Below are 24,078 nucleotides of genomic sequence, written 5' to 3'. Positions count from 1 at the left end.
TAAAAAGTCAGGTCTATGTATCCTCTTGAGACACAAATATGATTCCCTTACGACAGACTTTTGCCCACAGAGTAAGTTCAAAACAAGTAAAGAACAGCAATGTATGTTTAGAAATATCTGTCTCACTAAAAATTTAATGACTTAAGAAACCTTTGAGAGCATCTGGAATACACTCAGTGGGGGAAATCCCTGCCCACCCACATTTGCTTGAAAGCCTGAAAGGCGATTTCAGTATGAGCTTGGTGATGGTAGAATTTTCAGTATCTCCACAGCAAAACGACTCCCAACAGCTCCTTCCTTCAACTTACTGAACTAGGGCAGCCTGTGCTATCTTGACTGAAAAAGCTAATGTAATGATTCTAACCAGAACCAATAAAGATTTAGAACTGGAAAGGAAGTACAATGGGTCAGCCAAGCCAAGAATCTTTAAATGCTCTGATCTACATCGAGTTAGCATTTAAGAGTGCTAGGATGTCCAAAGTGGTGAGGCCACAATGCTGTTTGGAGGTGAGATGCTGGTCAAAGCATATCCGTCCATCCGTGTGGCCCAGCACCGCCTGTCCCGCTGTCAGCCAGTCCATTCTTCTCTGCCATCTCCTGGGGGTGGGCTGCTCTAGGGTGGTCTCTCTTAGCTCTTAACTTATTTCCTTGCTTTCTCTGGAAAGTGGAGGATGTCTGCCCCTCTGTCGCTCCCTCATGAGTCAAATTACAAATACTTAACAATTTAGGGTCCTTCCTATGAAATGCCTCTCTGTCAAAAATAAGCAGTTTGTTCCCAGGAATACTCTTTACAGAACACAGAAGGTCAGACCTGTATCATCTGCAAACCCCTGCTTACGTCAGCATTCCCAGTGCAGAAGACAGGCATCGTAAGAGAGGGCCACAGAACTGATCATACCTGAGAATCTGGGACACCTCCAGCTTCTGTCCCAATCACGTGTTTGTCACCATTTTCTTCCTCTTGTTCAATTGCTTTAAACAAAAAAAAAAAAAGAGAGAGAGAGAGAGAGAGAAACAATGTTAAAAAAAATGTAGTATCGTAAGAAAACAGTTTCAGATCATTTTCTTTCAGATGGTAATTTGGCAGGAAAAAATAATGTGAGGTAGAGTCACAAAATGTAAATATCAGCACTATTTTTTTTTTTAAGTATTTGGTTGAAGGTTTAACTACAGGGAGCACTTTTCATGTACATTATCTTGTTTATTAAATCAAGGGCAGTGGGAAAGTTTGCTTTCATCTCTTCTCTTCACCTAAATCCATCCCGACATCAGCATGTCAGTACTGGGCTTCAACCAAGGGGGAATTAGGGTGTAGTCGAAAGCTTCGGTCGAGTTTATCTGAGAACATTTTTTTTTTTAAATAGTGTGGGGTATTTTGACTGGTAGTTTATGGTCACATATAAGGAAAGCATAATATTGTCTATTCTGACCACTTCAGTGCATCATTACTACAAAATTCCAAACTGTGGAATCTCAAATCGACCTCTTCTTATTTTCCCCAGCATCTCCCTATCCAAGTCCTTGTCACCCTTTCCGTGTGGGGGCAATCATTTCCTAACACAAAGCTCTTAATTCCTCTAATACAATCCAGCTGGGGCACCACTGCTTAAATAAGCAGTCTCAAAAAACAAACAGAGTGCCATGCTTTGGCCTATGTATGGCTTATCTTATCAAGTATGAATTCCCTGTTCATCACAAAAGGTCTTCCTTGAATTCTCTAGCTTCCTCCTAATCTCCAACTTCACAATGACATTCCATACAACCCTGATCCAGGCAGAGGGATTTAATTATTTCACTCTTTGTACAGTTTGCTCTTTCACTTTCAAAATATTTACTGAGTGTCAACTATGTGCCTGACACGGGGGCTACTCCTAGAAAAAGGCAGGTGAGCCCTGACTTGATGAAATACACATCCTAGCTGGGAAGATAGTCACTGCACACCTAGTACTGTGACAAACAATAACAATCATAATAATTATAAATATAATAATAATTTAAAAATAAGATGATCATGATAAATGGGGATATGACAGAAAACAACGGGGGGTTGGCCACTTCTGGCGGTGGCGGAGTGGGGGGATGGTGCTTCCCTGAAGAAGTGACAGTTGGGCTGCGCCTCAAGGTTGAGATGGAGCCACCGATGGCTGGGGAGAGTGATAGGAGCTGGAGAGAGCACGGACCACTCTGTGAATTCAGATGTTAGCTTAAGAACAGGGGAAAGCACTAAGGACTTTTAAATTGGGAATCACATGATTTGACGCATATTTTCAAGAGTTCTTTTAGCTTTATTGTGGAGAACAGACTCAAGAGAATCAAGAGAGGAAATAGGGAGACCAGTTTGTGGCTGACATCCTGACTAGAGATGATGATGACTCGGGCCAGGGAGGTGGAGATGAGGTGAAGACACATAGAGGATGTGAGTTGAATTTTTAGGCAAAATGGACACCACTTGTCAATGAACTGAATATGGCTGGGGGTCAGGGGAGATGAGGATAAGAAGCAATCAAGGATGACTCCTAAGTAGAAGAAGTTATTCCTTGCATCTGCCATGCCGTTTTTTTCTTTTGCCCTCTCTATCAAAAGCAGGGCAAAAACATTACCAATCTTGCTGACAGTGAAGTCACGCACTGTCGTTATGGGTTCGGTTCGCAATTTTTTTTTTTAAGATTTTATTTATTTATTGGACAGAGAGAGATCACAAGTAGGCAAAGAGGCAGGCAGAGAGAGTGAGAGGGAAGCAGGCTCCCTGCCGAGCAGAGAGCCCGATGCGGGACTTGATCCCAGGACCCTGAGATCATGACCTGAGCCGAAGGCAGCGGCTTAAACCACTGAGCCACCCAGGCGCCCCCACAATGTTTTGTAGACATTCAAATACTGTGCTCTCTGCTCTGTACTTTTTTTAGAGTAGCATTTCATGTACCTTTGGCTTTTGTATGCCTTTTATGCCTACTGTGTATTACTTGGCATGGAGTGCATCTAAAATGCTGTGTACGCAGTAGGAGCTCTGTAAAAACCGGCGGATGAACAGTTCCTCCCCGAGTGCCCCAAACGGTACAACATGACTACCCCTACTTACAGAAACAACTGCTTCCATAACTATTTATGAAAAAGAGGGGAGGAAAATTCTTCCGTTAAACACCACGAATAACTAGGATAACTCCCATCACTGAGCATCTACAGGCAAGGCAGGAACAGCGGAAGTGGACAGAAGCTTCTATTTTCAGCAAAAAGTTCCATTCATGTTTGTTCAAAGAGGGTCCCCTCTTGCTACTGTTGCCCGATTATGAGAAAACTTAAGAAGAAAGAAAAACTCCCATGATTTCTCTGAAAAACTAGAAACACGAATGCCAAGAGAAAAATACAGAATAACATTTTAAATTCCACTTAAAAATGCATTGGCTCAGGGCACGGGGGGTTGGTGGGGGAGGCTCAGTCAGTTAGGCATCTGACTCTTGATTTCAGCTCAGGTCTTGATCTCAGGGTTGTGAGTTCAAGCCCTGCACTGCACTCCACACTAGGCGTGGAATCTACTTTAAAAAAAAAAGCCTTGGCTACAGAAGTTAGGAACTCTGTTTAACTAACTGAAATAAGTCTTTCCTCAGCCCATAGTAGGGAGTCATTCTCCTGGAGAGCAACTAATGTGGGACAAGTGTGCCCATATGAAGTAGGAACCGTATCTTGGTGCTTTCTTTATGTTGTAATTTGAATTTTTGCTCTTTAAAGTTTTAATTTAGATGAAAATGAAGAAAATTGAATTTGGAATATTTTGCCAACTAAATTCATGCTTTTATTTTAAATTTTTATTTAAAGATTTATTTATTTATTTATTTATTTGACAAAGAGAGAGAGAGAGAGAGATCAAAAGTAGGCAGAGAGGCAGGCAGAGAGAGAGGGGGAAACAGGCTCCGTGCCGAGCAGAGAGCCCGATGTGGGGCTCGATCCTAGGACCCTGAAATCATGACCTGAGCCGAAGGCAGAGGTTTAACCCACTGAGCCACCCAGGCGCCCCTAATTTTTAATTTTTTTTCAAATATTTTATTTATTTGACAGAGAGAAATCACAACTAGGCAGAGAGGCAGGCAGAGAGAGAGAGAAGGAAGCAGGCTCCCTGCAGAGCAGAGAGCCTGATGCGGGGCTCGATCCCAGGACCCCGGGATCATGACCTGAGCTGAAGGCAGAGGCTTTAACCCACTGAGCCACCCAGGCGCTCCTAATTTTTAATTTTTTAAGAGAAGACATTTCACAGCATTTATTCAGGTTAATCAACTTCATTCAATAATCTGTCATATTGTTGTCATGCTAAGATTACTGCATTACTATTTCTTTTTTGAGAGGACCATGCCTTTATTTGTTTTAAATATTTTATTTATTTATTTGACAGAGAGAGACACAGCAAGAGAGGGACAAAAGCAGGGGGAGTGGGAGAGGGAGAAGCAGGCTCAATCCCAGGACTCTGGGATCATGACCTGAGCAGAAGGCAAATAATTAACAGCTGAGCCCCCAAGGCATCCCAGGACCACGCTTTTAAAAAATCTGGGTTGGGGCGCCTGGGTGGCTCAGTGAGTTAAAGCCTCTGCCTTCGGCTCAGGTCATTATCCCAGGGTCCTGGAATCAAGCCCTGCATAGAGCCCTCTGCTCAGCAGGGAACCTGCTTCCCTTCCTCTCTCTGCCTGCCTGTCTGCTTACTTGTGTTCTGTTTGTCAAATAAATAAATAAAGTCTTTAAAAAAAAATTAAAAATCTGGGTTGGATTTCCATGATGTCTAACTCTATAAAAATCTTTTCCCTTACCAAAACGCAACCCCCTCATCACAAGAGAAACAGGAAAACCGAGATTTAGTTATAGAAAGTGATCTCCACCAGAAACAATTCATAGTCCATAATCTTTCAGGATTGTACTCTTATTTGGGGCCTCTTTTGTAGGGGAGGGGGCTGTCTCTCATAAATGATTCCTTAAAAGCGAGAACATGCCCTACTGCATCATAGAAGGAAAACAAGGTCTAGTTCCCAGACAACAGGCAGGTGGTCCTCCAGGAAAGGAACCCTAAGGGCTCCTAGGTGACATTCTGCCAAGGTCAGGGAACAGAGTCAGTGACCTTCCTACCCTCACCAGTCAGCAGTAAAAAGGTCTAACCAGCTGAGTGGGAGAGGTAGTAACTGGCTTCCACTGAGAACTTCTAGCTCAGGAATGTCTGTGTTTGAGTAAGTGGGAGCTGGAGGGAGATGTTACAGAGTCTGGAGAAAATGACTAAAAATAGGCAAGTGTGGCAAAGATACAGGTTTCTTACCAGGGGGACCCACAGAAAGGGGGCACCTCCAGCCAAGGGCAGTCCTGTGCTTTTCTCGGAGAAGAGAATACACTGAGTGGGGTCCGCAGTTTTCGGGTAACAACTGGAATGATACTGAGCAAGTGGAAAGTTAATTCAGAGTTTCCACCCATGGTTCAGAAAACACTGAGAGCACGCCTGTGTGCAAGGCAAAGGGACAGGTGCCAGAAAACCAGCAAGCTAAGATGTGATCCTGACTGGAAGGAGCCATCTAGCAGGGGCCATCAGACCCCTGCACACCACAAAGTGCTGTCCTCGGGGCCACGTGGAGGGAAGGACGGCTTCTGGCCAGCCGCGTCAGGAACGGCATTCCTCCATCCTCTCCTCTTGGTACTCAGCGCATCCTCTGTGCCTCTGGGTTATTGCACCGCCTGGCCCATTCCAGGCACTTGCTTATCTTCCTTATCTTTCTTGGTGGTGTGAGAAAGGGAAGTTTGAGAGATAAGATCTTGCCTCACAGGTGCCTGGTGTGTGTGGAGCTGATGTATGGTGGAAGTGTTACTCTGTCTTGGTTCAGAAAGGTGGGGAAAATTGGGGGAACAAGGAGCTAAGACAGAGTGGTAAGGGTATGGTGTCTTAGTCAGAAGGGGCGAGCAAAGTTATTCCAACAAGCAGTTTAAGTACACAGCTTCAACCAGACGATAGAAAGAGCATCAACACGGCCAAGGACCTCAAGAAGGTAGCTGGAAGCCCTCGGCCAAACAGGTGAGTCTGCAGAACTGGGAAGCTTAAATCCTTTCCTGTTTTCTGGTCAAGCTCAACCAGAGCATATGAAAGAATAATGAATAATTTGAGGGTCTTCAATTTCTGGAAAGTAGAAAGATCAAGTAAACTCAGCGTTCCCCAGCATTCCTCTCCCTCACCCCCAAAACAGTGAAGTTGAATGTCAAAAGTGCAGAGAAAGTTTTTGGATACCTTCTTCGAGTGTGTTTTTGGTGTTTGGGTCTATAAGCAATCAAGATGGAGAGAGATGCTATCCCAAAGAGGAAAGTTTGTAGGAACCAGAGCAGTTGAGCCATCCAGCCATGATGCCTTTAGACTTCCACAAAACCATGGCTAACAAGGACTCTCTCACATCAATCATCCAGGCAAGCCAGCGGCCACTGTGTAGGAGGCTGTGATGATGGTCTACAAAGTCCTAAGTGAACAGGCCCAGGGGCCCAGGGCTCTGATAAGGGATACTTTGAGGCCAGGAGACAACTCAGCTCGGTTAAGTCATAGTAACTGTGAAGGGGCAAGGGCGCAAAGGCAGGACCGTGTGAGCAGAAACCATCCTGTCCATGTTTTTGTTTTTAGAACAACATTCTGGTGCCTAGGCATGGATTATTTCACATTACATTACAAAAGAGGACACGCAGGACAATAAAAAACAATTTCAGAATTGAGAGCAAGCACTATTTTTTTTAAGATTTAGGCATAATTCTTTATACATATAAATAGAAACAAAGGAGGCAGGGATTAGCATCAAAACATAACGGTAGAAAGACTCAGACCTCTATTTCTGGCTTACCCTCAAACAACAGTACTACATTTCTTGTCATATCTCTGAAGACCTCAAAATTAGTTGCCCAGCACTAAGGTCAGATTCACAGAGTGAGAACTACAAACACAAGAAAGGTCATCAGGGATGTGGCAAAGGGAACTCGGCAGTCCATCTCAATCTGCCCAAGGGAGGCTCCCAACGTTCTGGGAGGCTCTTATCTGCAGCTCTTGTCCTGCAGCAGGACAAGAGTGTGGTCTCTTCCAATACATAAATAACATCATTTTCTTAGAAACACTGAAAAAGTATGATTCCAAAAAGTAAAATTCCAAGTATTTTGGCCGAAAGTTCATATATACTACTTGGGAAAAAAATATACTGATGCTGGGCTTCTGAGGATTTATGATCACCCTGGGACGCCTCATGTATGAAATATGCAGTCAGTCACATAAGAAGGAGTGTTCTAGTGACCCCTGGATATGAAGATGAGTGTCAAGGAATACATAAAAACACAATCTCTCCCTTCATGCCTCATTGTGGTGTGCTCCATGTGCTAGGAGGAGGAGGAAGCAGTTACTCAGAGTTTTGAGCTGAATTTTCTTTTATCTGATCCGAGTAAGAGTAGGCTGGGGAAAAATCCCTACGCAAATATTGATTCTGGGACAGTTCCCTCCGGCGGAACACGTACACAGGAATGACAGCTTCTGGGACTGAGGGAGGCACGGATCCGCCCTCTCTGCCAACACAAACCATCTCCTTATCTCTCAGCACAGAGTCCAAAAGCAAGAAAAGGCCTTTGAAAATAACTTACCACAACAAAAGTCATAAGCACAAGATCTAAAGCGTGTATTTTGAGCAGTGAACATGAGAGCCGGCATGAGAACTAAGTATATCTGTGGAAAATTAGCACGAATTCACAGAAGAGTACTTAGTTTCAATGTCTCTATTTGTAAGTTAGCCAAGAGCTGTTCAAGATGAGCTATTGGAGACAGCCTTCAAGATTTTAGGGCTTGCCTTACTGTTCCTTCTGTGTTACCTTCAGAACAGGTTTTCTTTCCTCGTGACTTCCGAGGATGATTGCTAAGAAAACTTACTTAATAACTCTACTAATATTATTACTTAAATGCAAAGAAGACTGATATCCTTTCAAAAAATGCTCATTTAATCTCTGATCCATTTTGCAAAGAGATGAAAAAGCCACATTCACAGAATATTAAACAGAATGATCACTATGCACTAGGTGACTATACTTAAAGGTGTTCTTTACAAACTAACCAAACTATTCTTTTTTTTTTTTTTTAATTGACAAGCCCACCCCAAATTTCACTACAGATAGAAATTCAGCATTTCAAGTCTCAATGTGAGAAACCAGCATGGTCCAGAAAAAGAATTCACTGAGTACTTGTCAAGAATTAAAATTTGGGCAATTTTTACAGAGAGAGAATTTTCATGAAGGATCTTATTCTGATGTCCACACGCCCCAAAGATGGGGACAGGTAAAATCCTCCCCATTCTAGAGATGAGGTTAAGTAACCTGTGCCAGCCCTCCCTGTATGACATATGTTATCTGTGGCGGTTCAAGTCTGGATCTGTTGTGGACCGAATGGTACAGTGCTGGTCAGACCACACACCAGCGAGTCTGTTCCTCTGGGTCCTGACCACTATTTCTAACGAAACACAACATGATACAATAGAAAGAACAGAAATGAAGTTTAAACATCACAACGCATCCCCACTAGTAACATTGAGGATCTCTCACCATGTGGATGAGGCGTGTACCAGACCGGGCTGCTTTGTGTGTTCAGTGGGTCACGGACTTGACCATGCTAGGAAAACACTGAGGTGTTTCCAGGCCACAGGAGGCAGAGCCCTGTTCCTCATTATCTAAATAACCAGCTATTTTTTTGTACCATTCCTGGAGAAAGACCCTAATATTTATTTTGGGAGGCCCCTCCCCAAGGCTCCATCCCCATTCAGCAGGCAGAGCGTTCCCCTGGAGGTGGTGTGCAAACGAGCTGGCAGCGAGAAATGCTGATCGAGTCTATTTATTTTTGGTTACCGATATATAATCACAAATGCTTCAAACTGCTCCAATCTTCTCTAGGCTTTAAAAAGTAAGTGGAAAAAAAGCAGATACAGTCTTCGTTTCATCGCTGTATTTTTTAGTGTTAAAAGTTGAAAAATATTGCTCAGCATTCCCCATCAAGATAAGCCAAAGGGTATGATAATCGGGCCCACCCAGAGTGCCATCTGAACTTCACGTGGAAAGCTGACCAGTGCCTATGACATCTCTGTCCCAATTGTCTTTTCTCAGTCCTCTGAGCTGAACTTGGGATTGCGGTTTTAAAACTCTCTGTTCTGGGTCCTTATCATCTTGGAAGCCTCTAAAAATGCAAGTTTCCTGCAGGCTCTCTCTTCTCTCACTGCCTCTTTCCTCAGTGATCTTATCTGTTCCTATGGTTTCGATTTTCACGGTTATGCAGGTTATTCCCAGATCTGTGTCTCCATCTCGGTCCTCTTCTTGGAGCCCCAGATCCCTTCTCCAGTTACACACCAAACATTTCCATGCTGCAGACCATCACGCCCCTGAGACGTACAAGCTGCTATCACAGAACAGGGGCATAGCCTCTGTCCCCAGTGGTGCGGGGGGAGGTAGGGGCACACAAAGATCTGAAACCACAAGCACCATGTCCACTGGATTTCACAAGCCTCTTCCTCCTCCTACAGAATTTTAGTTTAAGTCACCACCAGGTGTCTTCATGTTCTCCCTTCCCTCTGCCCTCACATCGGCCTCTCACTACACCAGGGGGTCACTTCCACCCCTGAAATGTCTCCATCCTCCCTCCTCTCTGCCACGGTCAGAGCTCAGGACTACACTGCCTCTCCCCGGGGCCACTGGCACAGCCCCCCAGCCAGCCTCTCCTCCAGTTCATCCTCTCCTCCACACAGGTGCCAAGTTCCCCTTCCAAAGGGCGAGCCTGCTCACACTAGCTCCCCATCCCTTCAGACTCCTGCCTCTCCCCACCAGACATGAGAGTCACACAGGGGCCTGAGTACCAAGTGAGGTCCCACCCCCGGCAACCCTGATGCAGGGGGGCACAAAGGGCTGTGCAGCTTTGAGAGCTTGGACACACCTGTGGTCCCCACTCTGCAGAACATTCAGGCAGAAGCCTCAACCCAAGACTGCTGTCCAGGCCCATGGGTCTCAGACTCTCTCCCCAGATGCACCTCCCACATTTCTTTCTTTCTAGCCTGGACTGCCTTGTTCCTGCCTTCAACAGGTGAAAACTTTTTTGTCCACTGGGCTCTCCACGTCTAACACCATCTCCTCGGTTACGATCTTTCTGAGTCCTCACTCCTTGTGCCAAGACTCTAGATTAAACGAGGTCCCTCTTCTTGGCCTAACAAAGCTCCTTTTCTGTACACGTACATTTTCTTATCTCAGTGTTTTAGAGTTAGCAACATAAACCTCTGTCTTTACTAATCTACACCACGAGTTCCTGAGGGGAGAGGGTATGTTTTCCTATTCTAAGGACCTGGAATCATTTCTAAAACAGAGCGCTGTTAAGCAATTGTCTATTGAACTAAATGAATATGACTGATTCAGAAAATAAAAATTTTAAGGCAGATACAAACACTTAATGTCACATCCAGTCTGGGGGAGAGGGTAAGATGACGGAAGAAGAGTCTTCAAGGAAAAGGTGGATTTTGGTGAGTGGATGAGGTGAGGGGAAAAAGGACGGTCAAGGCGGAGAGCTGGTATCAACAAAGGTAACGCAGACGTGAGCAAGGGATCTGACGCGGGTCCGGTGCACAGCACACAGTGTTGTGGAAATGCAAGAAAACAACGCCAGGGAAGTTAGCTGGGTTTCTATGTTAGGCTGAGGAGACTCATTTAGTAGCAAGTGAGGTGATGTGAGCAAAGAAACTGTTATCATCATTCTGCTAAATATGCCCAGCTCTTGAGCTTTTATCCTTCAGACACAAGTTCTCATTGTGGGTGCTCCCATCTCCTCTTTCTCACACCCTTCTGCTGGAGGTACTGGCGAGGCGGCAGGAGGTATGTGGCCACTGAGAGCAGGCTAATAATTTAATCCTTCTTTTTGCCAATGTTTGTTAAATATCTATTCAGTACTTTTTTAGTAGGGCTCATGAGAAACTTAGTTTATATTACTAAAAGAACTTTCAATAATTTTTACTTAACTCTTTAATAAAAAATTAGTAAACTATTAAATCATTTTTCTTGGAATTTAGCAATTTGCTTCTTTTAAGTTGTGTCATTTGGTAATCTAACTGACATTCTTTTTTTTTTAAGATTTTATTTATTTATTTGATAGACAGAGATCACAAGTAGGCAGAGAAGCAGGCAGAGAGAGAGGAGGAAGCAGGTTCCCTACTGAGCAGAGAGCCTGATGCGGGGCTCGATCCCAGGACCCAGGGATCATGATCTGAGCCAAAAACAGAGGTTTTAACCCACTGAGCCACCCAGGTGCCCCTGACATTTTTTTTTTAATATTTTATTTATTTATTAGAGAGAGTGTATGCACACAGGAGCAGGGGGAGAGGCAGAGGGAGAAGAAGCAGACTCCCCATGAGCAGGGAGCCTGATGTGGGGCTTGATCCCAGGATCCTGGGATCATGACCTGAGCTGAACGCAGACACTTAACTGACTGAGCCACCCAGGCATCCCTTAACTGACATTCTTAATTCTTAATTAATTTTCCAACACACTTAACTAAAGAGAGAGGTCAGTTGTGGACATGGATAAAACCATGTTGCCCAAACCCAACAACACCCCATGCCTGACTTGGTTTCATAAGGACACTCATTGCCGACCAAAAGCTAGCAAGTCCACAGGTGATGGGGTCACCTTGGTGGGCCTTCAGCAACATGTGTACATTCACAGACGAAGTACTGATGGGCCACATTCAGACCCAGCAAGGAACATTCATCCATTATCTGTAGATACAACTAGCTTCCTGGCCAAAGCAGGATCCATTTACCGTTCAACAGTTACTCAATTCATTTCATAGAGAAATCAGAGTTAAATCAGATCCTACTGATGTGTTAGGACAGGTGTATGGTCGGCCTTCTCCTTGATTCGATTCCAAGAGCTCTTATGATAATCCTCATTTCAGACATGAGACAATGGATGCTGAGAGAGGCTAACTAGCTGGCCCGGGATCACACACGAGGAGGAGGAGGAGACGGTTAAGTACCCAGGTCTGACTCTACCTGCTTGCATATACCACGAAGACTTAAATTGTCCAAAAGGAACTGAACGGGAGTGAGACTGAAAACAGAGGAAACAGGAGGTTTACTGTAAACAGTCTAGGCAAGAACTGACATGAATTTCCTATGAGGAATTCAGTCTATAAAAATTAAGAGTCATAATGACTTACTCATTGTTAATTGCTCCCACATACCTCTTATGCCCTCACCATGCTTCCTAAGCCCTGAATCCAATAGAGAGAAGATAATATGTGTTTGCTGCACAAAAGAAAGCATAGCTTGTACTAACATTTGAATATACAGGCACTGATGTTCTGGAAATCGACATCACTCAGGTAACATAATAAATGTACAGTGAGGAGGTGAAACTAAGAGGTAGCTGAAAACTGCCATTTCCCCCCATCAGACGCTACATACTCGGGACCCTTGGCTGCAGGTGGCTCAAGCCAGAGACACGCCAGCTCTGGACTGCTTCCCCCACCCTGCTGACTGCAGGGTTTATCCTGCCCTAAGGGAGAGTGTCCCCTTCAATTCTTAGGCCTTGTCTTAGGGCTGAGACCCTTCAAAGTTCCCTTCCTCCACTTCGTAATAGATTTTTACAATGCTTTCTTTTGAGTAACATGTAATAGACGTCTAGTCAATGGAAAAGTTATTCAACAGAGAAAAATGATAACATGAAAAGAGCCGAGTGTGTCCTGTATGAAATCCTTCGATCAGATCATAAATATTTGCCCCATTACCCAGAGTGATAAGTACCTGAGCCCAGGAACCTGTTTGGTTGCCCTTCTTTTGAGGAAATATGCCAGAAAAACGCAAGTTTCTTTTTAATGCAAAGACAGCATGTACATGGTCAAACTAACCCTAGCTACAGTTTTTCTTCAGCATTTCTGTTGGGAGACAGAAAGCTTTCGGTTTTTAATAGTCTTACAGAGATATGTTCTGGAGACGGGACAGGTTTAGGCCAATCTGCTATAAGCACATCTTAAAGATGTGGTACTTAGACACTCCAAGATGCTCACTCATTTAAAAGGACTCTAGTGATGAGGTGCCTGGGTGGTTCAGTAGGTAAAGCGACCGACTCCTGATTTCTGGTCAGGTCGTGACCTCAGGAAGGTGAGAAGGAGTCCCCAGTCTGGCTCCAAGCTGGGTCTCGAGCGTGCTTAAGATTCTCTCTCTCCCTGGTCTCTGCTCTTTCCCCCGCTAAAAAAAAAAATAGTAAAATAAAATAAAAAGTCCCCAGTGCACTTCTCTACTCTACACATCTCTCAGGAATTAACATTTTAAAAGATTATCTCATCTGTTTTCTTAAATTCCACATCTGAATAAACTCAGATGGTATTTATCTTTCTCTCACTTATTTTGCTTAGCATAATACATTCTCGCTCCATCCACGTCATTGCAAATGGCAAGATTTCATTCTTCTTGATGGCTGAGTAATATACATATTTTATATATATATTATATATAATATATATGTACACACATACATACATACATACACACACACACACACCACATCTTCTTTAACCATTCATTAGTCAATGGACATTTGGTCTCTTTCATAGTTTGGCTGTTATTGATAATGCTGCTATAAACTGGGGTACATGTATCCCTTCAAATCTGTATTTTTGTATCCTTTGGGTAATAACTAGTAGTGCAATTGCTAGATCATAGGATAGTTCTATTTTTTAACTTCTTGAGGAACCTCCATATTGCTTTTCTGAGCAACTGCACCAGTTTGCATTCTCACCAACCATGAAAGAGGGCTCCCCTTTTCTTTGCATCCTTGCCAACACCTGTTGTTTCTTGTGTTGTTAATTTAGCCATTCTGACAGGAGTGAGCTGGTATCTCATCGTGCTTTGATTTATATTTCCCTGATGATAAGCGATGCTCAGTATCTCTTCACATGGGGAGGGGGAAGAAAAGAGAAACTGAGAGAGAGAGAGACAGAGAGAAGGAAACAAACCATAAGAGACTCTTAAGGATAGGGAACAAACTGAGGGTTGACAGAGTGAGGTAGGTAGGGGATGGGCGAGAAGGGTGGTGGGTATGAAGGAGGGCACTTGTTATGATGAGCACTGGGTGTTGTATGTAAGTGATGAATCACCGATTTCTACTCCTGAAACCAACACTGCACTGTATGCTAACTAGAATTTAAATAAAAATTTGAAAAAAGGGAAAAAAAAGTAAAAGTTTTATCTCAGGAAACAAAAGAAAAGTAATTTCTGAGTCTAACTATGTGTCGATGTGGAGTTAACATGTGTTAGGGCACCTCATTTAACTCCCCCCACTCCTAACAAGCCCCAGAGGCATATGCCATTAGTTCCATTTTGCAGAATAAGAAAATGAGCCTCTGGAAGCCACTATGTCATAGCAAGTGAGTAAGTTAGAACTGAACCTGTGTTTCTTTCTTTTTTTTAATTTAATTTATTTATTTGACAGACAGAGATCACAAGTAGGCAGAGAGAGAGGAGGAAGCAGGCTCCCTGCCGGACAGAGAGCCCAATGTGGGGCTCGATCCCAGGACCCTGGGACCATGACCTGAGCCGAAGGCAGAGGCTTCAACCCACCGAGCCACCCAGATGCCCCTGAACCTGCGTTTCTTGATTTGCTTTTCACTGCTACACAAATCTGCCCTGAGGATTGTAAAAAAGACGAAAACAACAGGTCATATCTACACTGACACTTCACTAAGGTTTTATGATAGAACAGCAATCTGCTTTTAAAAAATAACATTACAGCTTTCTGCCACACATGTGATGTTCCCAAGCTTTTTTTGTTCCTGAAATGTCAGTTATGCTACTGCTAAGTCTTCCTGTTGACATTACCAGGAAATTCTAAGACAGAGCAACCACCACCAATTCCCTAAAAGTCCCTGTGTTTGCAAATACAAGCGAAGACACCAACAGTTAATCAATAGAGCAATCAATGGTGGGTGTGCAGCTCAAGAGGGGGCAGGCAAAGATGTGAATTTTCCTTAACCCTCATCTAAGCTGTCCTGCTAGAATTTAAAGAAACTGCCTTTTATGACACATTTGGGAGGGGAAAAATATAGCATCATTCCTACAGTCCTTCTCATGTATGATCTTTGTCAAGTGATATCACTTCCCCGAGCCTCATCTTCATTACTTGAAAAAGAGGGATGATCATTACCACGAAGCACCCTGTAGGATGAATATGTGGAACAAAGAGTGGGCCTGAAGTGCTTGATTGAGGGCAGCTACCTTCTATTCCCAACACAATAAGGTGCTTTTTCCCTTTTTGATTTTTAGCCACAGATGGGGCCCTTCTCCTAATCAGACCCACCCACCACTACTGGGGTAGAGTCCAAGATAAGGAACATAGAAACAAAGTCATTACTATTCATATTCTGACACCCAAGCTAGAATTTTTCCTTGAAAGGGCAAAGCTTATAGGGAAATGTCACCTTCCTTTGCACATCAAGAACCAATTCTATAGGTTCCAAATCTGAAATAGCGAAGCCACGGGTCTGTCCCCCTCAAGAAGTAGTCAGGAAGTAATGGGCTAGAAAAGCTCAAGGCTGTCCTCAAGTTACTGCAAGGGGACGGTCGGGTTCAGGGGACAGGGTAGTAGAGAGGCAGCGGAGATGAAAGGTAAGAGCTACGGGCCTCATCTTCCCTTGGTGGGCTTGGGCTCTGAAAGGTGAGCTCAGGCAGATGGCTGAGTGAACCCTGAAGACAGGAACACAGTTTGACATGCAGACTGTGACTTGACACACAGAGGAGACCATCAGTCTACCCTGAGCATGACGTGGCCGTCAACATGCTCACGGCGCATTCAGCAGGAGCATAGTAAAGCTAAGGACAGGCAAGGGGTAGATGGCGTCCAGAGCTTATTATTCCTGAGTCACTCCTCTCTACGAGGACGGGAAATCTGCAAAGACCCAAAAGCTTCCACATGCTCTGGGGACAGAAGCCGGCAAGGGAGCCCACCTTATAGAGGGCCACAGGCTGCAGGGAGTATGCAGCAGGGAAGCAGTGGGGTTTGCAGCCTCAGCAAAAGGCATCATAGGGTAAGACAGCCAGAAACGCCCAGAGACCCTAACCCGGCTGAGATGTGGCTGGCATGGACATCTCTGCAGAGACAAGTATAGCCCAGCAGCATTGTGGGGTTCCAATGACCCCCTCCCCCATGCCAGGGACTGAGTGATCCAAACGGGGATATTTCATCCTCAGCCTAGACAGGAGCAATATCCTGGATGGACCATGTATCACAAAAAGAGTTCCGATCCAAAAGAGCTCAAATGTTGGTCCCTGGTGGGAGGTGGCAGCTCGCTGAAGACCACAGTGTTGTGGTCTCAAGTAAAGAGCACAGCGTTTTCCACCTCGTTTCAGGGTGGAGAATAATTCTGAGACTCTGTTAATGACCACTTTTGAGGGTCAATGCAAGTACTTTAATGACTCACAAAATAAAATAATCTCCTAAGATTACCAGATAACAAAACCAAGACAAACCACATGTGGGGGAAAAAAAGGTTTTTGATACAGCATGGCCTGTCAACCCAAACTATTTTTCATATCCATGCCAAAGGCACTGAGTCATATTTCCTCTCAAAGAGAAGTAAATGTATTTTGAATTTTCATGCAAAATTGATAACTATCAGTAGTTTTATTTGTCTTTCTTCTTGAAATAGAAAGGTAATAAAAAAACTGCACTTAGAGCATGTCCCATGCAAATTTCCTTAGAGGGTGCTGACCACCCATATAAACGTCATCATTTGATGAAACTGTCCATTTGGTTATAAGACTAAGCCTGAAATTAGCTATTTCATGGGGGCCTAATGTTACCAACAAAATGAAGCAACTTCAGTAACTTGCACTTAGGTACAAATGCTAAGTGTGATTTCTACACCTGTTGTTAGTTTCAGAAATGAGTCTAAGAGGCCCAGAGGGTCCAAGATGCCCACTGTCCAAACCTACAGCCCATGTGTGTGGTGTTAACACTGTGAAGACCCGTGATGGAATATGCTCCTTCCCTGACAAGGCAGACACACACCACACACTGCCTGGGGACCACAGACGGCAGAGAAAATGCCCCCCCTCCCCATCTTCACTGTCAGCAACAGAGGTTCCCAGCCAGGGCTTACGGTCACTCTCCCAACTCCCTTAAAGACGACATCTGAAGGGTGGTGAAGTTGGTTTTATTGTTAACATGCGACAATTTTGTGTTTACTGTATACCTCCCCCTTTGGACAGAGGAAAATTATCTCTCCTTAGCTTCACCTTTGGAACTATGATTTAGAAATGGGCCTTCTAAATGTATAACAACAAAACTAAAAATCAAAATGAAGAAAATAAGAATCTGTAAAACTGAGATGGCGACTGTATCCGTGATGCTTGGCTCTCTACCATCTGTTCCTCAGGATAGATACAAAGTAACCTCAATCTCACATTTCCCACAGTCATTTTTCTACCAGAAAACCATGACATGATAATGTGTAAACCTCCACTGATTTTAATAGTTCTTAAAGTGAAAGCTTCATGTTTTTTCTTTTATGCTTTGTTTTTATTAAATGTTTCCGTTTTCAAAAGATCGGCGGTAGCTGCTTTTTAGCAAAAGGGGAACCAGAGAAGCCTGTCTGTTCTGCCGACTTGGGACGGGGCCGGCAATTTGCAAGGACTGGCTTTACAAGGATGTGGCTTTGGCTCGGGGCACTTGCTGGGAGCCAGGGTTAAAAAGTCCACTTCTCCTTTAAATGATGCCGACCACTCCCCTCTCAAACATCTTCCTGGTAAGTTTAGCATGGAAAACCTCAGTGAGAATGTTCACTTATTCCTGAGTCCCTAGCCGATAAACCGTGGTAATAATTCACTTCATTTATGAAGCTTGTACTGTTAATGCCATGAGAGCGTTAGAATTCTGTTATCATTCCCATGACAAAATCTCTAGTCGGATAGAGAAACACTGACAAGTTAGGCAGTTGCCTAATAAATGAGTTAGTAGCCAATGTATTAACAACATTTTGATTGCCTCCACCACACTTGCTTCATTAGACCAACACCCTTCATAAAACACCAGCACACTCCCTGAGACAGCGGATTGCACAGACTTTGGAATGTGTCTGTCAAATCACTTAGGGGATTTGGTTGGTTAAAAATGCAGACACCAAGGCCTCCATCCAAGCTTAACTGGAGTAGGGGGGCGGGGGGGGGGGGCGGGGGGGGCGGGTAGAGAGCAGGAATTATGAGCACTGCAAATTAACTGCTATGCAAATTAAATGCTTTACAAGAACAAAACTAGGATTATTTTGCAAAGTATCTATCCATCTCTGTTTCCTCACCTCCAAACAAAAACACTATCAAATTTAAGAAGTCATATAATACAAGACATCATTGACTCTGGGGTCAAAATTTCTATGGCCCATCTCACTCCAAAAACAGACCTCAATCACTGTATACAGCATTAAAATGAGGTATTTTTATGACCTGGCTGGAAAAAAAAAAAAAAGGCAAATAGCTAGAACCACAGTTTGGCCACTTACAAAGAAAATGTCTGATTTAGAAATTCTCCAATGTTCAGTATTTATGTGTGTTTTGCATAAACAGAAAGAAAGTACATGAAACAAATTTCACTTTTATCACAACAGCATCACTGGAAGAATTCAGCTAAATCAAATGGCTCGCTGCCCTCTGTACTACGGAGCATTATTTACTTACCCTTACATACCCTGTGCTCATGTCATTGCAGTTTTACTGAGAACAGCTCCATTTTCATGGCTGTTTACACAATTAGACTTTTAATGTGATGAATGCTGGACTATAGCTGGGTCATGTGGCCAAGACAAAGATTTCCCTTGATAGCTCTTACTTGTCAATACAAATGAGAGTTGGAAAATGTTCTCTGAGGAGGGGGGCAGGAGCAGGAAGGGGCTTCTGCACATTTTCAGGAGGAAAAAGGCACCGAATCATGAAAGTTTAGAAAGGAAATTAAACGATCAAAAGCTATTATTCCCATATTCTTACTGAGTAGGCATCAACGTATAATTAAAGAGAAGGAAAGCTGTCTAGAACTTGGTACTTAGGACACGACCCACAGGCTCAGCACAGCCCTCTCATCATCAACCATGCGTGCCCGCTTCCTTTATGAAAGATGGAGACTGAGGCTGAGGGCAGCCAGTCCATCTAGCAGAGTGACTGGACACAGGAGGCATGGGAGTCCAACTTCCTAGCCACATGCCCAGGACTGCTGGATTTTGGTGGGAAGGTGTGTTTACCAGGCTGTAGAACGTTGTCACTTTGTAAGAATAGCATATGGCAAGGGTTCTTTTAAAGGAACATTTTAAGACAGCTTTCCATTTAATTATCTAATCATCTTCTTTAAATATTTCCTCAAATATGCTAATATTTGGAACACCTACATCACTTTCATTTTGTACCCTAGGGGTATACAAAGAAGCCATCACAGAATTATCAATTCTGAAAGTGGATGACAGATCAATCCTCTTCCCTGGCCTCACCGGGCATCCTTCAAATGCAAAGCTGACTTTGTCAGCCACAGGGCTTTACGTGGAGGCCAGCCTTTCGGGACACCTGGTAATTAGTACAGCCGCCTCTCAGGCTGGACTCGGGACACTGGGTGGCATGTCTCCTATGTTCATCTGGGGAGCAGCTCCCACTCCCAAGCACAAAGGAGCTGGTAGGCTTCAGGGAGAAACTGCCCTGTCCACCGTGGATTAAAGACACCCATCAGTTGCCTCAATCAACTAACTGGCCCAACAAAGGCCCAACCTAAATCACCGAAGAAAGTGGCCCTGATTGCATCGCTGGCTTCTGACTTGGTGTCACCAGCCCAGCAGAGCAGCAACAAGGTTGTTCCACAGGAAACGCAAACCTGCCCACACTAGGGAACTGGAATGGGACGGGGGCTCAAATTTTTATGAAAGTCGAGCCCTACCAGGAAGTTTCACTGACAAGGAGAGAGTACCAGGGAGACCTCTGTGTTTATGCTTTGAAATTTAAATCAATTTAAATATAAATTACTCTCCTTTTTTGTCATTACGAGAATGAAGTAAAATGTGCGTTTCAGATCTCTGGTGTGCAAATGGTCATTAACTTTCATTTGACCTTGGGTATAGAACTAATATTGAATTTGTGCACAGGGTACACTCATTATACTCATCTAGTTTCCTCACAGAAAATAACGCTCCCAGGAGCTGCAACGCTAGAAGCCGCTTTCAGGCACTCAAATAGAAAACTGGATTCTTCCTCTAAAGCCTCTCCCCTGCCTTCCGCCCACCTCTCTGCTCCAAACCTCAGGGAGGCTTGGCAACATATATAAAACACAAACACTAACAGGTAAAAATCTGAATGACCATGCAGGACAAGAGCCTGGTCTGTGAGCCCTCATGTTCCTGGAAACGGGTGCCATCAGTTCTCAGTTCTCCTTCCCAAGCCTGATTCCCTGAGACAGGGACAAGCACCCATTTAAAGAGATAATTACCTTTGTCTATGGAGCCCTTATAAGCATTACATACGGCCACTGAAGTGGCCCACAGAACTTTGTTTTGAAAACAAAACCCTGGCATTCCGGAGCACACTCTGTTGTGGTTGTAATTATTCACCTCCTTGGCAAATCAGTTTCATTTACTATCTTAATGGACATGACCATGCTGAAGGATAAGAAAGAAAATCATCTTGCTTGCTTTCTTCCATTCTAAACAATCCTCAGGGTTAAAGGAACCCAACTTCAATCCACTCAGATCTCTTGCTGTTCAAGGAGAAATCAAGGAAAAGGGCTATTTTCTTTTATAGTATGCCATTGAATGGATATTTATCATTTAGACTTAATAGCTCTAATTACAAAAGACAGTGTCACGGGATTTTTTTTTTAAAGGCAATTTTCTTTGTATCCCAGTGGGAGAGTTAGAAAAATTCACAAAGCATCTGCTGCATGCATTTTCAATCATTTCTGGGTTTTACCAATGCTATTATTTTCTTGATTGCAAGAATTTTACATTTTCAAAGATCCTTTAACTTGACATTGCATTGATAATTATTAAGACTTTTAGTGTGGTTTTATGCCATTAAAAAAAAGGAAAGATGTAACCTGTTAACCATTGAATTGATCTCTGATAAGAACATGTACTAGAGATGGGATATGGATGTACAAAACCTGTCAGCAAGCAGGGACAGAACATGCTCTGGAAATGTTAGAACAAGGAGTTATTATGGCACCAGAGGAGGAGAGAGATTTTTACAAGCTTCAACAATCAGCCTGGTGTTAGGCAAAGCTCTCTCTTCTAGGGAAAAAAATCCTACATCGTCAATCAATTAGGAAGACCACAATGTTGTGCTGATTATTTGAGGGGGAAACACATGTGACTTCTCTCCTCTTGGCTGACAAATGCTAAAGAACACATTCAGTGGGGCTCCAAGACAATCCGTGTAGGTCTGGGCTGACCATGAATGAGAGTGATGGCGGCCGGTCGGCAGCCGGCACAGCGTCTGGGACGTGGCAAAGGAGAAGAAAAGGACAAAAAACATACCATGTGGAAATATCAATTCTGAAAGGACAAGGTGCATCCTTAGGGGGCAGGCTAAAGAAGACTTGAGAAAATTTAAGTGTCTGAAAGTATCCCTAAAAATTAAGCATAATGTCTTCATTATTTAAAATCCAGCCAACAGACTTCTGCCATGAGAGTATTTTTTAGCTCCGACAGTCATTAGTAGAGCCCTCAGAGATCAGATGAATAAACACCTGTAAAAGAAGATCATCATAGCTTTACTTTTAAATTTTCAGTATAAACTATCACAGAAAACTAGAAAGGTCGAAGGAGCCTGACACAGCAGTAACTGTACTAGCATGGGAGCTGTCTTTGCTGGCCCTTCACTGTATTTTTAACACCTACTCTAAAATCTCATTCTGTTGTGCCTTTTCCTGTCCATGAGCTATGGGCTTACAAAAGGGAAAGGGTCAAGTCAAACAGTGTTCTCCATGAAAAGGAAAAATCTGTCAACTAAAAATAAAAAGTAAAAATTTAGAGGACCATAAAAGTCAGAGCAATTCCATAGGTTTAATGCTTATTCTTTTTCTTCTAAGTGTATAAAAGGAAAAGCATTCTCTACTGCTAAAAGTAATCAATCTATTTCATTTCTCATGACAAAGCAACATGAATATCTTGTCTTTGTAATGCTTCTGCCCTGAAGAAGATGTTTTTTCAATTGTGTCAGACCTCAAGTCTCACACCAGAGCTTCCTGTCAATACCTCATTTCCCCCAATCTTACACACACATTCTTAAGAAGGAGGCTTAAAACTGCTGAAATTTCCTAGTAAGTATTGCTGATGCCCAGTGATTATTACTAACAGAGGAGATCTTCAAAGCTGCCAACTGATGCAGACTACGGGGGTGACAGAAGCCCCTCAGCCTGTCTGATGGGTCCACCCTGATGATCAGATCTGGTGTTGCCTGCTTCAATATGTTACATGCACAGAGTCCACTGCATGGCAAATAGTAGCAACTGGGCTGTTGAAATCACACACCCATTCAAATGCCTAAATAAGCTGGACTATAGGATCCAAAAGATGAGAAAACAAACATGAGGATCTAGAAGGGTAGGACAGAAAATTTACCTTCAATGTAAAGCACTGGCTTCCCTCGCATCTCTTTTGTTAAAGCCTATTAAAAATAATGTTTACCAAAAGCTCAAATTAAACACAATAGAGTGAAGCTATTTTATACTATTTTATATTATATATATTTAATATCCCCAAGAAATAATAAAATATCTTGGTACATAAATACCACTTAAACCTCAATCCCTGGCTAATCGATCCTGGGAAGAGGGAAAAAAAAAAATGCTGCTATCTGCTACTTGAAAAATGTATGAGCTTTTATCTGGTCTTTTCCATTCCAGGAACCAAAGTGTAAAATGGGAACATCTTTCCGCAAATCCCATCTACAGCCCCATAATCCAGAAAATCACTAACAAGGGAGGGAGCATAGTGTAGTTGGAAAAACTGGAGACTGGACGTTGAAACACTTGGTTTCAACCAAGCTGGCTGTGAGTGTGCTGTTCTGGCTACGAGCTTGCTGACCTAGGCCCATCTCAGGCCCAACATTTCCTCTCTAGACTCTGTTCTGACATTGAGACATGATGCAAACAGCGCCACCTGTGGTGAGCACACACAGTGTCTGCTCACTGCAGGTCCCTCTTCAGCTAGTTTTCCTGGAGGAGCCACATCCATCCCAGCCTCCGTGCATGTGTCTTCTCTTGTGTGCAGGCCGCCTGATCTCTCAAACCACCCCCACCAGGCTTCTCCTGCTCCCAAGGTGGGCACGTAATTCTTCCAACAAGGTCCCCAGTGAGACATCTATGGAGACTACCCAGATAGAGGTTTTTTCCCTTTCTGCTGCAATGAACTCCAGAGGTTCTCTGAGCCCATAAATTCACTTTGCAGTTTTCATTTTGTTTGTTTTAGCACTTGTCCCTAAAAGAGTTCTGTATAAAATATTCCCAAGGGTGTGACTCCATTAAGGATAATGAAGGTAATTAATAAAAATATGTATTGCTATAATTAAATAATAGAGCTGAAAGGCATCTCTCAGGTTATCAGATTCTACATCAATCCCCTCGTGATGGAAAATCGAAATCACTCTGCTAAGGTCACAGTGACAATTCATGGCATAAACAGAGCCTAGAACCCCTTTCTTTCTTTTCCAAGCTTTCATTTCCTGGATACTTAGTTTTAAAGCACTTAACTAGCTATGGACTAAGCAGACAGAGTAAAATATAACAACTGCCAAGGAGATTTACCAATATGGTATTTTTGGCTTTCCAGAAATAGAAGCCCACCACCGCACAAATTTCACATGATCTAAAGATAATGAGAGCTGAAAATGCTTTGGCTGTAGATTCCTGCAAAAGGGAAAAAACATATCTCCCAAGACTCTAATTAGCTAACATTAGCAGGCAGAATAAGCAATCAAACAAAAAGAACGTGCAAGGGTATCTGTGCTAATTTTTGTAAATCTCTCGAAGCCTTAAAATGCTATTCACATTCACTAAGGTCAACATTTG

General features: G+C 43.3%; 1 protein-coding gene across 2 annotated transcripts in view; it reads right to left on the bottom strand.

Annotated features, from left to right (window-relative positions):
• The window catches only part of RAPGEF5 (Rap guanine nucleotide exchange factor 5), a 225,989-nt gene that overhangs the window by 112,708 nt on the left and 89,203 nt on the right, over positions 1 to 24,078 (bottom strand). For both annotated transcript variants that reach the window (XM_046020444.1, XM_046020445.1), the window contains exon 8: positions 899 to 972. In XM_046020444.1, the coding sequence (XP_045876400.1) occupies positions 899 to 972 (74 nt within the window). The remainder of the gene's footprint in view (positions 1 to 898; positions 973 to 24,078) is intronic.

This window comes from Meles meles, chromosome 10, assembly GCF_922984935.1.
Source record: "Meles meles chromosome 10, mMelMel3.1 paternal haplotype, whole genome shotgun sequence".
Lineage (NCBI taxonomy): Eukaryota > Metazoa > Chordata > Mammalia > Carnivora > Mustelidae > Meles > Meles meles.
Note: the sequence above shows the minus strand (reverse complement) of the source record. Positions and strands in the feature narration are given on the sequence as shown.